The 14,017-nt window shown below is 45.4% G+C and overlaps 1 protein-coding gene across 3 annotated transcripts in view; it reads left to right on the forward strand.

The window, feature by feature from the left end:
• Fndc1 (fibronectin type III domain containing 1) overlaps nt 1-6,241 on the forward strand; it is a 76,389-nt gene extending 70,148 nt beyond the window's left edge. For all 3 annotated transcript variants that reach the window (XM_013126842.3, XM_021224641.2, XM_040728100.1), the window contains 5 exons: nt 418-497; nt 810-839; nt 1,944-2,105; nt 2,969-3,091; nt 5,504-6,241. In XM_013126842.3, coding sequence (XP_012982296.2) covers nt 418-497; nt 810-839; nt 1,944-2,105; nt 2,969-3,091; nt 5,504-5,619 — 511 coding nt within the window. In that variant the 3' untranslated portion in view covers nt 5,620-6,241. The remainder of the gene's footprint in view (nt 1-417; nt 498-809; nt 840-1,943; nt 2,106-2,968; nt 3,092-5,503) is intronic.
• Nucleotides 6,242-14,017: the final 7,776 nt, after the last annotated feature.

Here is a 14,017-nt window from a genome sequence, read left to right on the forward strand (position 1 = left end):
TAACATTTGAGTTCTACTCTGTTTTGTTGTACCAGCTCCTCCCTCTTGGAGCTTCTGTTGGCAGCTGAGTCTTAATCAGGTTTCTAAAAGACGGACTGGGAGAGTTACCGCATGCCAGCCTGTATGCTCCAGGAGAAACACTTGGGGAAGCTGTCAGCCATGTGTCTGTGCTGTGTTAATTTTGCCATTTCAATGGATCACCAAAACAACTGAGAAAGTTCAGGGGGAAAGAATACGGATGAGTGTGTGTGTGTGTGTGTGTGTGTGTGTGTGTGTGTGTGTGTGTGTGAAAACAGACAAGCACGACTCCAGAGTTACTACAGAGGCATGCTTGGGAAGTTGGGAATCTGTCTCATCTGTCTCATAACTCAGAAGGCAAATCAGTCTCTTTACAAAGACATTTTCTTTCGATTTCAGATACTACTTCAAAGTTCAAGCCAAAAACCCTCACGGCTATGGACCTGTCAGCCCTTCGGTCTCGTTTGTTACAGAATCGGGTACGAGTTCACTCATCTCTGTTTTGCTTTTGTGAAAAGTGAAATACAAAAGTAGAATTGACAGCTATTGACACAGTAAAAATTAAGGCAAGAAAAGTCTTCTGTTTGGGTGGGTTCAGGTTTCTCTTTATAAAGCGAGCATCCCCCTCCCCCCCAGTCCTCACCTCCCCCCACCGCTGCTAGTTTAGGAGAAAACTAACAATTTCTCCCTGCTCCAGTTTGGTTCGCTCTTTTAGTTACAGCCGGCATTTCAGCACTTTCACAACTGTGATGTATGCTGCAAAATCAGTCATTTATGTTTTTCGTCCACAGACAATCCTCTGCTCGTTGTGAGGCCACCAGGTGAGTTTCTCAACCTGAGGATTCTGATGCTCTGGTTGACGTGGGTGTAATGTGCCGTACGGTCACTGTGCCGCCCCACAAGAAGAGATGGTGGGGGCATTTTAACATCTGGGTGATTTTCTCCGACAACTTTGGTTCATCCACCCTCCATTCTCTTTGTGGAAGAGAATGACTTGAAAATGCCTTGGGAGGGCTGTGGCTGTTGGTATCTATGGAAAATCGTGATGGAGGATATCCAACACCTATACAATAGGTGCTTTGTTTACGTGGCTCTTGAGCAGTTTAATGTGATGGAAACAAGTGTGCAAGGGTATCTTACCCCCCCCCAACATCAATGCCCTGAATATTGAGTTCAAGACGGGAACAAAGAGTGACCATAAGGGTGGGGCTCTAGGTGTAGGGACTTGGTGGCATGTACTAATAGGCTAATATAGCTGCTTTCCCTTGAGACTTACATCTTTCATTAGCTTTGAGAACCCTTTGTTGAAATAAATATTCTAGGGTAAAAAGCACCCTCCCCTTCAAATATGCTAGTTAGCTTTTCATTGCCATGACAAAAATGTGGGAAAACCAGGGAAGAAGGGTTGACCTTGATTTATAGTTTTGGGGATTTCAGAGCAGTCACTTGGCTCCCTCAATCCTAGGCCTGGGGTAAGGTATAACATTATATCAGAAGGACATCAGTAGCAAAGCTGTTCTTCACAGCAGGCAGGCAGGTGGGAGGAAGAAGGGGGACCCCTTCCAAGCTATGCTGTTACCTGTTTCCTTCCCCGGCCCCCTCCTTCACTCAGGCATGAGTCTATTAGTGGGCTAACCCATGATGACCCTAGGACCTTCTTGATCCACTAATCTCTCCAAACCCAAGAGGAGCGGACCAACCCTCTAACACATGAGCCTTTGGGGGATGTTTTTAGATCCAACCCATAATACTTTAGTTCTATTCTAGTATTTGAAAAGGAAAGGGAACACAAATGCATGCACATTTGCTCAGAGAAGCCCCAAGAGGAAGGCAGGCCATGTGAAACGCCCACCTTCCTGATGATTTGCGTAGACAATGACCCCTGTAACGGCCGTATCTTAGAGCATGCGTTTTGTGTCGTCAAGGTGGTGAGCCCATCTGGATCCCATTTGCTTTCAAGCACGACCCTGGCTACACTGACTGCCACGGCCGGCAGTACGTGAAGCGGACATGGTACAAAAAGTTTGTGGGAGTCGTTCTCTGTAACTCACTGAGGTATAAGATCTACCTCAGTGACAACCTCAAAGGTATGTCTGGTGCTGGGGTGGCTGTGGTAAACTTCGGCTGGGTACTGACTCGAAAACTGGGTGCCTCAGGGCACGTCTGAGGCCTGGAACCGTGGGTGCAAACCAGTGTTGTAGACTCTGCTTTGGAATCGCTAGCTTTATATATACCTACCCACTGCACTTTAGGAATGAAATCTGAAACCAGCTGGCCTGACTAGCTTTTGATTTGCTTATTTTTCTTGCCAGAAAGGATCAGCTTGTCAAAACAAAGTCTTCCACCCCCATCTCTGGAGATTTATCAGCCTCATCTCATCACTAGATAGTCGGCCCCCTCCCCACGTCTCCATCTCTGTGTGCCTCCTCTCATCTCTTTCCATCTCTTCCACTCACTTTCTCTCTCATCAAATCTCTGGGAGAGATTGGGCAGTCGTCTTCGGGAGTCCCCTGTGGGGAACACACAATGTCGGTCCACTTTGCAGTCATGCTTCAGCACCACGGACAGCGCCTCGTGCCAGCCCCTCTGGTGTGGAAATCGTTTCCTCTAATTACACAGACCTGCTTAGCTTCTTACCTCTATCACGTCTTTCTCCATTCTGTCTTGAAAGCCGGGGAATAGCATGTCCATCATTTGCAGAGTAGAGCTGCCTGTACTGTCCAAAGTCCTCTCCTACTGAGCATGTGTTAGGTATTTAGTATACAAGTTCTCTCTGGCTTCTTACAACACTTAATGACATTTGTGCCGTTACAAACATTTTTCAGATGTGGAAACTAGGGACATATGATCTAAATAACGTCCCCAATCCAGTTTCCAAAGCTCGTTCTAACTTGTAAGCCAACTGTGACACTCTCCAGTATTCACTGACCTGTGATGTGCCCTTATGCAGACACATTCTACAGCATTGGAGACAGCTGGGGAAGAGGTGAAGACCACTGTCAGTTTGTGGATTCACACCTGGATGGAAGAACAGGGCCTCAGTCTTATGTAGAAGCCCTCCCCACCATTCAAGGTAAGAAAAAGCTAGTGTTTTATCCTCTGTGTGTGTGTGTGTGTGTGTATGAGAGAGAGAGAGAGAGAGAGAGAGAGAGGAAAATTATTATAATGAGAAAAGTGCATGGTAGCTCTGCCTTTGACATAAAATTCAGAGATTAATGTTGGGAGCACTTTGGATCATAAAGGGTAAGAATAAGGAGTTGAGGAGTTAGAGTACTTCCACCTTATGCTGGCCTCGAGAAGCTGGGAATACAGAGGCATATATAAGACCCATCCCTGTTCTCGGAAACAAGCTCTGTCGCCAGGGAGAGAAAACAACTGTGTGAAAGGCGAATAATGATGGACAACAGGTTGTGTAAATAGCAACTGATTATGCCACCTGGCTGTCCTCTTGCCAAGGAACTGTGTTCTTTGATCATATGAATTCGAGGTTTCTAGGAGAGTCAGTATGAATTGCCTCTTATAATAAGGATGAACATGAACAGCGCACAGTAGAGTCCTTCCAGAGGGCCCAGCTTGCGCGAAGGGTAAGCACGACCCTCCTCAGGAGTGGCTTCAGGGCCAGGGCACTAGCCCTCCGAGGAAGCTTTATGAGGTGAGAACACAGCAGCTAGCAGCTGTGGCATGTCACAGATGAGCCCAGCCCTCCCTGCAAACCAACAGCAGCTGGAAGTGGTCCAGCATCTTCCCACCATCCACTCAGCTCCAGGGTATGTCATGTGCTGATCTATCAAGTTTCTTAATTGTGGAAGAAATATGTGTGTGCCTTACATGAGTGCCATGACTTAGTTTCTGTTGCTGTGATAAGACACCATGACCAAAAGCAATGTGGAGATGAAAGGGTTTGCTCGGCTTACACACCCTGATCATAGGCAATCATCGAGGGAAGCCAAGACAGGAAGTCAAGCAGGGCAGGAACCTGGAGGCAGAAACTGAAGCAGAGGCCATGGAAGACTGCTGCTTGTTGTCTTGCTCAGCTTGCTTTCTTACACACCCAGGACCCCCTACCCAGGAGTAGCACCTCCTGCAATGAGCTGGGCCCTCACACATCAATCGTTAATTAAAAAAAGTCCCACAGGCCAGTCTGATGGAAATACCTTCTAAACTGAAGTTCCTTCTTCTCAGATGGCCCTAGCTGTGTCAAGTTGACAAAAATACTAACACAATGAGTTGCCATTTTATAAAAATTAAAATACACAGGCAATAAAAAAGTGTATTTAGAACCTTTTATCTAGAATAAAGAACTAATGGTATTTATCTATTTAGATGTGTTATAGAGAGATGCCTCAGACCAATGGTATTTATCTATTTAGATGTGTTATAGAGAGATGCCTCAGACCAATGGTATTTATCTATTTAGATGTGTTATAGAAAGATGCTTCAGGTGACTGTAGATTGGGGAGGGTAGAGCATTTTCAAGCCAACTAAGATGCAGGGAGGATTTCATGCTATTCTTCAAGTCTGACTGAGACTGATAGCAGCACAATTCCCTCCACTTCCTCTCTAGTCTTTCTGATTTTGGTTGATATTTTTACCTGATCGGGTGGGGCCACATTAAAGAGATAACATACTTAGTCTAACAGTGCTTCCTTGGGATCATCTAGAGCACCGCTGAGTCAAATATGTCAGCCAGCTCAGCTCATCACAATAAATATACAACATCTATACACTCCATGTCTTTTCAACCCTTGCAGCTTCTGTTACGGTCCTGTGTTACCTGTGTTCTTCTGTGTCTGTGTGCTAAGGTTGTGACACCGACCATGACTGGTTAATGTCGGTGCATCTGTGTGCTAAGGTTATGGCCCTGACCATGACTGATTAACCATGTGCTCACTGGTCGAGTGGCAACTGGCCATTATTTGACAAGGGTAAAGTAAATAAGGCTTAATGTGAGAGCAACCAAGTCATCCCAAACGTTTTAAGGCTACTGAAGCCTCCTTCTACATCAAGAAGTTGGCATTGTGCGGATTTAATTTTCTGGAAAGATGTACAAGTCTTCTCTAGGTTCTGAAGCTTAAATCTTGGAGCTGGGTGACTCTGGGAAGCTGGAAGCTCTGAACCCAGAGAACAAAAGGGGAGTGAGTGCTGTGTGGTTTAGATAGCTCAGGCCTCACTCCTCAGTGAGTGCTCGCTAGTGACTGGCTAAAATCACATTCTTTTGCGGTGAGCGAGAGGAGGACTGGATGAAACATGCTTAGGGTAGACCTATTATGATGATGATGAAGACACATAAAACTGGCCCAGTGCATTCTCACACAGCATCCAGGAAATGTTCGCCAGAGCCTTCTGTCTGAAAGCAGAGTGCGTGTTGGCTCCATAGTGTAATGTTTAGCACTCTGGAGTCTGAAAGCAGACTGCAGGATGAGATGCTTTCCCGTCAGTGAAGTTGACCCATCTTCTTTCCCTTTCTTTTCCATTGCCTTTCCAGGCTACTATCGGCAGTACCGCCAGGAGCCTGTCAGCTTTGGCAACATTGGTTTTGGAACCCCCTACTACTATGTGGGCTGGTACGAGTGTGGAGTCTCCATTCCAGGAAAGTGGTGACCGCAGGGTCAGCTCGCTGCAAGTCTACCCTCCAGGTCTGCTTGACTAACTTGCACTAGGGACTGTGGGCGAGAGAAAGACAGTGTTCCAAGCCCGCTGCCCCAGGGTATCAGGAGGCCACAGGGTAGACACAGGGCATTTGGTCCTCTTCAGTTGGAATTTGGCCACATTTCTTGGTCTGGACTATAAATAGAATTCAGTTTTGCTGAAACTTCACTTCTCCGCGCTTTGTTTATTTGTAATCACACGTTCTGGAGACGTCAAGCTAGCGGCGGATCCAGTGTGACTTCCAGACTCTTCCAGCACAAAATTTGGACACTCCAGGATCTCCAAGGAACAGCACTGGCATGCTGTGTTTACTTCTCAGAATGCCCTCTGCTTTTCTCGTCTTCCAATCAGCTGAGTTTAAGCCTCACACCTGTCCGTATGAAGTAGACTCTAATTGCTGACATTACCAAAGGAAACACATTCTCTTTGAGATTTGTACGAAAGACTTATCTACCACTGGGCTAAGTGCATCAAATCTTATCTGTAAATTCTCAATTTTGATATATATGTGTGTGTATATATGCATATACATACCTACACTCATCGAGAATACTGATTAAAGTTGCTAAATTTATATTTGTTCTTTAGATGAATGTGTGAAGACTTTGTGGACACAGGTTCTGTTGGTTAATAGCTTTTTGAGGTATCCGGGGGCAGGTTCTCTGCAGAATAAGGATTCTGTGAAATGGTATGCATGCTTCCAGTAGATGCCGTTCAACTCAGGCCATGATGGAGGTGTGGATGAGAAATACCACTACTAGCAACCCAGGTGCCTTCCTCCAGTCTTTGAATATCATGGAATAGATGACTTTATCGCCTTTGCTGAAGCATCTCTCTCTCTCTCTCTCTCTCTCTCCCTGTGTGTGTGTGTGTGTGTGTGTGTGTGTGTGTGTGTGTGTGTGTAGACTTGGGTACATAATTGTGTGTGGATGTGGATGTGTGTGTAGAAGCCATGGACAGCTCAGATATCAGCCCCCAGGAGCTATCCCTCTTTTGGCTGAGACAAGGTTTCTCACTGAAAGCTGGGCTGGTCATGAGCCCTAGGGATCTGTGGTCTCTGACCACTCTGGGATTTACAGTCTAGGCTGGCTGGCCAGTAAACCCTAGGAATCTACCATTTCTTAACCCTGCCCATCCCCAGTACTAGCATTGCAAGGATGTGACACCATACCCATTTTTGTTTTTGTTTGTTTTGTTTTGGTGTGTGTCTGTTGTGTGTGTGTGTGTCTGTGTGTGTGTATGTATCTGTCTGTGTGTGTGTGTTCGTGTGTGTGTCTGTGTGTGTGTCTTTGTGTATGTGTGTGTGTGTGTGTCTGTGTGTGTGTGTGTCTGTGTATGCTGGGTATTGAACTCAGGTCCCCATGCTTACACAACGCGTGCCTTCCTGACTGGGTTCTTTCTCATCAGCCTCTTTAATGTGCTTCTAGATGAATGAATACTTTATGTTCAATGTGGTTTTGAAGTCATGTCTTTAAAAGTTCAATCTTCCTTTCTTTCGGTCTCTACATCTATTCCTGAAATAGAAGCATCTTCCTGGATTGTGGCACAGAGGGTTGGTTCCTTTGGACCCTTTGTTTCCACGGTGTAAATGTGTTTGTCCTTCCTGTGGTCCCCGGCTAGCCCTGTCTTCTTGCGTCGAAGTGTCAGCAGCAGAGAAGATGAGCTGGAAGAAAGTGTTGCTGGGTGGCAGGGTCACTCCTGACACAAACCATGGGTGCAGGAGAGCAGGGGCTGGTGGCTTTCAGACCCTGCACTGGGCTGAGGTAACACCTCCTGTAGCCGGCCATTCTGAAGGTAAAACCTACGAAGACACAGCTGCCTTTTCATAACTTTGAGACCAGCTTGTGATGCCAGGTACCTTCCTGACATTTCTGCACGACCGCTGCCCAGTGGCAACAGCAAAGGCAATGCTAGAACTTCTCAAAACAGCCTGTAGTCCCTGGGATGGATGTTGCCGAGGAGCTATGATTGGGGCAACCCCCCCAAATGTGCATAGATATAACATTGTGAAAGTTTTTTGCATTTTCTGTAGGTCTGATGTACAGTTCTCAAATGTGAACTTTGTGGATGATAAAAATCACATTGCAGTATCAAAAGATCAGATTCACCCACTTTAGAGAGACAAAAATCACATGTTTATCCAATCTGAGTTTGCTAACCACATAGGAATCTTTAAGTAGTTTTGGGAGGCTCTCACACATAATAGGTAGATTGTTGAAGAAGATGCCTTAGTCTCCGCACTGGCCAGCATCAAATGTGCTTCATGGTGCGAGATTGAGAGTAACCCAGAAACCATTTTCAGAAAGTATGGAGACTGTGATCTGGCATCCATCTCTGCCACCAGTAGAAGGCTAGTGACAGGAGACCCAGACACTGAAGCATAGGCAGCAAATCCAGGGTGATCTAACCAATAAGACAGACAGATGGACAGAGAGACAGACACAGGCAGGCATGCTGGAGAGATGGCTCAGCAGTTACCAGCACTTGACACTCTTACAGAGGACTTAAGGTTTGTTCCTAGTACCCACCTAGGATGGTTCACAGCCTCCTATAACTCCAGATCCAGGGGATCTGACACCCTCTCCTGGCCTCCATGGGGACCAGCCACACATGAACTTTTACTCAAAGACACACACATAAAATTTTTTTCACATAACTAAAATCCTTTAATCTAAAAGTCCAATAAATAACTACTGATCTAGTGTTATATTTTTAGGATAGGTGTAGATGATATTAAAAGCAAAGAAACAGGGTACCTTTCTTTAATGGTTTTTATTTTCTGTTAATGGGTGTTTTGCCTATGTGTGTCTGCAGTGCCTGCAGAGCCTCCCCTGGGACTGTAGTTTTAGACAGTTGTAAGCTGTCATGTGGGAGCTAGGAACCGCTCCCAGGGCCTCTGAGAGCGAAAAGTGCTGTTTACCATTGAGCCATTGCTCCAGCTCCAGAGTTCCTTTCTTCTTCATTATTATTATTATTATTATTATTATTATTATTATTATTATTTTATTTAGGTTAGAAACAATCTTGTTTCACATGTCAATCCCAGCTCTCTCTCCCTCCCCTCCTCCCCATTCCTCCCCACCAGGTCCTCCAGTCCCCCACCCAATCTCCACTCTGATCCCCAGGGAGTGTGAGCCCCTCCATGGTGGATCTCCAGTGACTGTCATTTCATCCAGGGCGTGGCTTAGGCCCTTCTCCAAGAGTCCCAGCTGAGAGAGTCTCCCATATTGTGGCATAGGTACTCAAAGTCTATTTGTACACCAGGGATACTACCCAAGGCCCCATAGATTACCTAGGCCTCCTCACTGACACAAACATTCATGGGGTCTGGGTCAGTCCCATGCTTTCCACACAGCCATCAATCTGGAGTCTAAGAGCTCCCCCTTGTTCAGGTCAACTGTTTCTGTGGGTTAAACCAGCCCAGTCTTAACTCCTTTGCCCATCAATTCTCTCTGACACTGGATTCCAGGAGTTCAGTTCAGTATTTGTCTGTGGACATCTGCCTCTGCTTTCATCAGTCGCTGGATGAGGGTTCTGTTTCCCAGACTCTCTGGCAGTGTGATTGTATGATGGCACTCCACTGAGTCATGTCTAAAATCCATAAATGAGTGAGTACATACCATGTTTCTTTTTTTCACACATAAAAATTTTAAAAAGAAAGATAGGTAGATATGATAGACAATAGATGGTAGATGATAGATAGATGGATAGATAGACAGACAGACAGACAGACACATTAGATAGATACTATCAAAGGTCTTGGCTGGGGCAATTAGCTTACATGGTTATAGAGGATGACAAGTCCTACAACTGTCTGAAATTTGGAGAGCCTGGAATGCTAGCAGTACACCTGGGCTTAGGGCTGAAGGATCTAGATCCAAGAACATCAAGGGTGTTAGTGTCATGCCAAGACTAAAGGCCTGAGAACCTGTCTGGTCCAATGGCATCCAGAGCTACTGACCACAGAGTTCTCTTTGCAGAAGGGGCATGCCCAGCTCCAAGAGAATGAAAGCATGCTGTCTTTCCTCTGTCTCTGTTTTCCCGGAGACCCAAGCTGACTGAAAGATGTCCACCCACACCGAGGGTGGCTTTTCTCCATCAGTCCACTGAGTAACAGGCCAGCTTCCATGGGGAACACCAGTGCAGACAATCTCTCTAGCATGCCATTGGTTCTATAGGCATTTCTTGATCTAATCAAGTAGATACCCAAATTTCTGTCAGTGACATTCCATTCCGATTAAATTAAAGAACACATGGAATAAATCTCTGGTGGTCATTTTTAATTTTTAGAAGTGCAAATTCTGGGTGTGACACTTTAGAAAGGCCATTGACAGCAAGGTGACATTGAAGACAGAGGAAGGTATGAAATGCGGGGCCATATTATAATGATCTCCACTGAGATGCTTTGTCTAAAGAGAAAACTTTACCTCCTTGGAAGCCTGTGATGAAAGAGAATGCTTGTCAATTCACATGTCAGAGCAGATACCCAAGGGGTTACAGGGAAAGGAAACTGGCCAGAGTGACAACACATTTTGGAGGAGTCCAACCTCGAGTGAGCGAGTGTCTCTGTAAGCGGTGAGCTGCCCTTCCATAGAGGAAACACAACCAAGGGTGGCGATCCCTGGGCTCGATGCCCACCCTGCTGTATGTGGCCTGTAAATCCGCAGTGGTCTGTAAAAAGTGCTGTAAACGATACAGAAGATGTAAACAAACAGCCAGTAGCCTGGGCCGGAGACCTCAAACAGTGGGAGGCCTGAAAAAAAGTATGATCTGGTGGTCTTTTGGGGAAAAGTCTGTATAGCCACGAGTTTGAGCTTTCAATGTTTGAAGTCCTAATTTAAAAGTAACATGCACTAGTCTGGGGAGAGAGCTCAGTAAAGTGCTGGCTGGGATTTGAATTTGATCCCACATAAAACAAAGACAAAACAAACTTAAACAGCCAAACACCAACAAAACACATTTTTAAAAAAGCCCGTGTGTCATGGCATGCTCTTTTAATCCCAAACAGAGGCGAATGGAACCTGGGACTTCACTGGCCGGCTAGCCTCACAGAACTAGTGAGTTTCAGATGAATTCTAAGACCCTGTCTCGAAGGTAGGTCCCAAGCTCACTTGGTAAAGGGCCTGCTACACACGAATGAAGACCAGCTAGAATTCTAAGCACCGTTATGCAAAGCTGGGCATGGCAGCATAGCCTGTAGCCCCAGCACTGGGGCCAACCAGCCTACCTGAGTCAATAAGTTTTTACCTAAGGGAGAGACCACACACACAAGCGCTCACAGTCAACACAAACAAGAATACCACACTCAAACAGCACACACGAGTACCAACATGGATACCTCCCGAGGAACAATACCATACATGCACACACTTCTACCACACTTGCACATATATTCACGTGCCCACATACACTAGATTATAGTGTTTCATGTATTTAAGCTCTTTTGTCTTAAAATAGGTTTATTTTCTGACCACCATCTCCCTGTGCCCTGAGTTCTGTGTTTGGTGGCTGGGTCCTGGGTTCCCATGCTTCCAGCTTGGAAAGCCTTTTGCTTATGTTGTGATCTTGGGAACGACGATGCCCTTTAGGCAGCTTCATGCACATTTAACATGGTCATTTACTTAAGACATAATTTGCAGCATTTTCCAAATGAGTGTTGGTTTTCTTTTTTCCCCCCTTTTGACCTATTCAAGCCATGTATCTGGGTTAGTTGTGGTAGGGCGGGGAATCTGAGATGTGAGGAGAATGGCATTAGGGTGGAGAATGGCATTAGGGTGGGTTAGCCTCTCTCAGCACGGAAAATAGATCTTTTAGTCATTATGAGTAATTACAGAACGGTTCCACTGCAAGAGCCAGGCTATGACCTGTAACTTTTTTTTATCTCTGTGATTGTTTTACTTTGTGTAAATGGGTGTTTTACTTGAGTATATGTCCATGTCTTTGGAGGGCACTGGATCCCCTGGAACTGGAGTTACAGACAGTTGTGAGCTACCATGTGGGTGCTGGAAGCCTGGCTCCTTTGCAAGAGCAGCCTGTGTGCTTAACCAATGAGCATCTCTCCAGTTCCCAGACCTGTGACTTCTCATACAGTGCCCCCAACCATCTCCTGAAGGTGTAACTGTCGCTGGGTGGTGGTGCAGATGCCTTTAACCCCAACATTTGGGAGGCAGAGGCAGGAGAATCTCTGAGTTTGAGGCCAGCCTAGTCTACAGAACAAGTTCCTGGGCAGCAGGGCTATTCAGAGAAACACTGTCTCAAAGAAAAGAAAAAGTAACTATTTTTCAGAGGACAGGTTCAGTTCCAGAGCCCACATCTGTCAGCTCACAACTGCTTATAACTACAGTTCTAGAGGCTCTGACTCCCTCTTCTGGTCGCTGCAGTCACTGCACGTATTTGATGGCCATAAACTCACTCAGGCATAGACATAGACAGACAGATAGACAGACAGGCAGACAGACAGGCAGACAGACAGGCAGACATCTTTTTTTGGTAAGGTGTCATGCTTGGTTGATTTACTTTTTTTGATTTGCTCTTTAAAATAATGTAAAGTACCTTTCCAAACATTTCGCTCAGATCCTAAATCATACCCCAGTCTCAGATTAGGCTGAACTCAGGGTGCTATGGGAAAAACCCCAGTTTCAGATTAGGCTGAACTTGGGGTGCTATGGGAAAACACAGCCCAGTGTCATAGAGGGTTAGTAAATGACTAAGGCAATGCAGAGTCACAGTCTCAGGACAGGAGATGCTGTGTAATGTGTTGCCAGGTCTCTTGGGGCTGTATAACACAGGCTGACTAGAGAACAGAAGGCAATGCCTGGTCTCTCTAGAGTGGATAATCAGTTGAATGAAAGTGAAATAAAGTGAGTTATCTTATTAGGACCATGCTCATTGTAAAATGACTTCACTGTGGATGTGTTGAGAATTCCAGGGTTTACTAAATGACTCCGATGTTTCTACTTCATGGAAGACTTAGAGAAGGAAGTTTGAGAAGCACTCCCTAATCCACAGTGAAACGACAGCTTAGCTTCACTTCACTGCCTTGTGTTTGCAACAAGTTCTGTCTTTCTTTGTATCTGAGATGTTCCCAAGACTATGTCTCCTGACGCTAAATGTTAGTTTAGTGACAACTAAGAACAGTCTTTCTACAACTTTCTGTTATTAGACAAACAAACAAGATAGGGTTATGGTAGAGTTGAGTATGGTAGAGAGTAGAGTATAGTGTAGAGAGTAGAGAGTAGAGTAGATTAGAGTCAAGTGTAGCATAGAGTAGAATAGAGTGTAGAGAGTAAGAATCAAGAGTAGAGTAGAGTAGACTAGAGTAGAGTAGAACAGAATTCCTAGAAAGCACAGGGTGGTAAGGATAGACAATTATTGAAAGTACCAATGAGTCACTTGTACTGAGTCTGGGGTGCTCAGTTGGTACTTGTGTTAGACAGCCCAGGACTTCGTGGGGTGCCAGAGAGTTACTCTTCCACCTTGTCTTCTGAGAGAGATGTTTTGTTAAGGAGCAAAAGCAGTTAGTTCCCCTTATCCAGATAAGATGATGCCAGGACTAGATGCCCACAGTAGAGACACTCTAGATGGGCCTACTAGGTAGCCTCTATAGAGTGATACAAAGAAAGAGAGGAAAAGGAAGAGAATTGCTGTGTAGATTATCATCTATCCATCTATCCATCCATCCATCCATTTGCCCATACATCTATTCTTATACCCATCTATCCATCCTTCCAACTATCCACCCACCCAGCCATCCATCCTTCCACTCACCTATCCATCCATGCATCCATGCATCCATGCATCCATGCATCCATGCATCCATGCATCCATCCATCCATCCATCCATCCATCCATCCATCCAGTCATTCATCTATGGAATAGTAATATCCACCAGGATTTCCACAATGACTCCAAGACACAGGCTCAGACAGCAGGGGAAACTCTAACAGGGACATAAGTGTCCATCCTCATTTGATTCAGGGGTATTTGCTGTCCTATGGAAGCCTCAGGTTTTGCCTAGTTCCTTCCTGGCCTTGATCTCTACAACCTTGGTCAGGCTCCTGCAAATATTCTAGGACCATATTAAGCTAACAGACACAGATCATGTGTGCATTTCATGCATCAGACAAACACTCATTTCATAAGGTATGGTGATAGTGAATCCACATCCCAACAATAAATGCAAAGTGATTCTAAATAGGCTGACTGAGGGAGACATAGCAGAGGGACCGTTTGTATAGGTGTGGGTGAGTACCACATCAGTGAGATGTTACTGTTTAAAGTCAAAAGGGCCAGAGGAAGGAGGGGTAGAAGAATCTAGAAGCATCTTGAAGATAAGTTCTAAAGGAACAGT

Source organism: Mesocricetus auratus, unplaced genomic scaffold (assembly GCF_017639785.1).
Source record: "Mesocricetus auratus isolate SY011 unplaced genomic scaffold, BCM_Maur_2.0 Super-Scaffold_100018, whole genome shotgun sequence".
Taxonomy (NCBI): domain Eukaryota; kingdom Metazoa; phylum Chordata; class Mammalia; order Rodentia; family Cricetidae; genus Mesocricetus; species Mesocricetus auratus.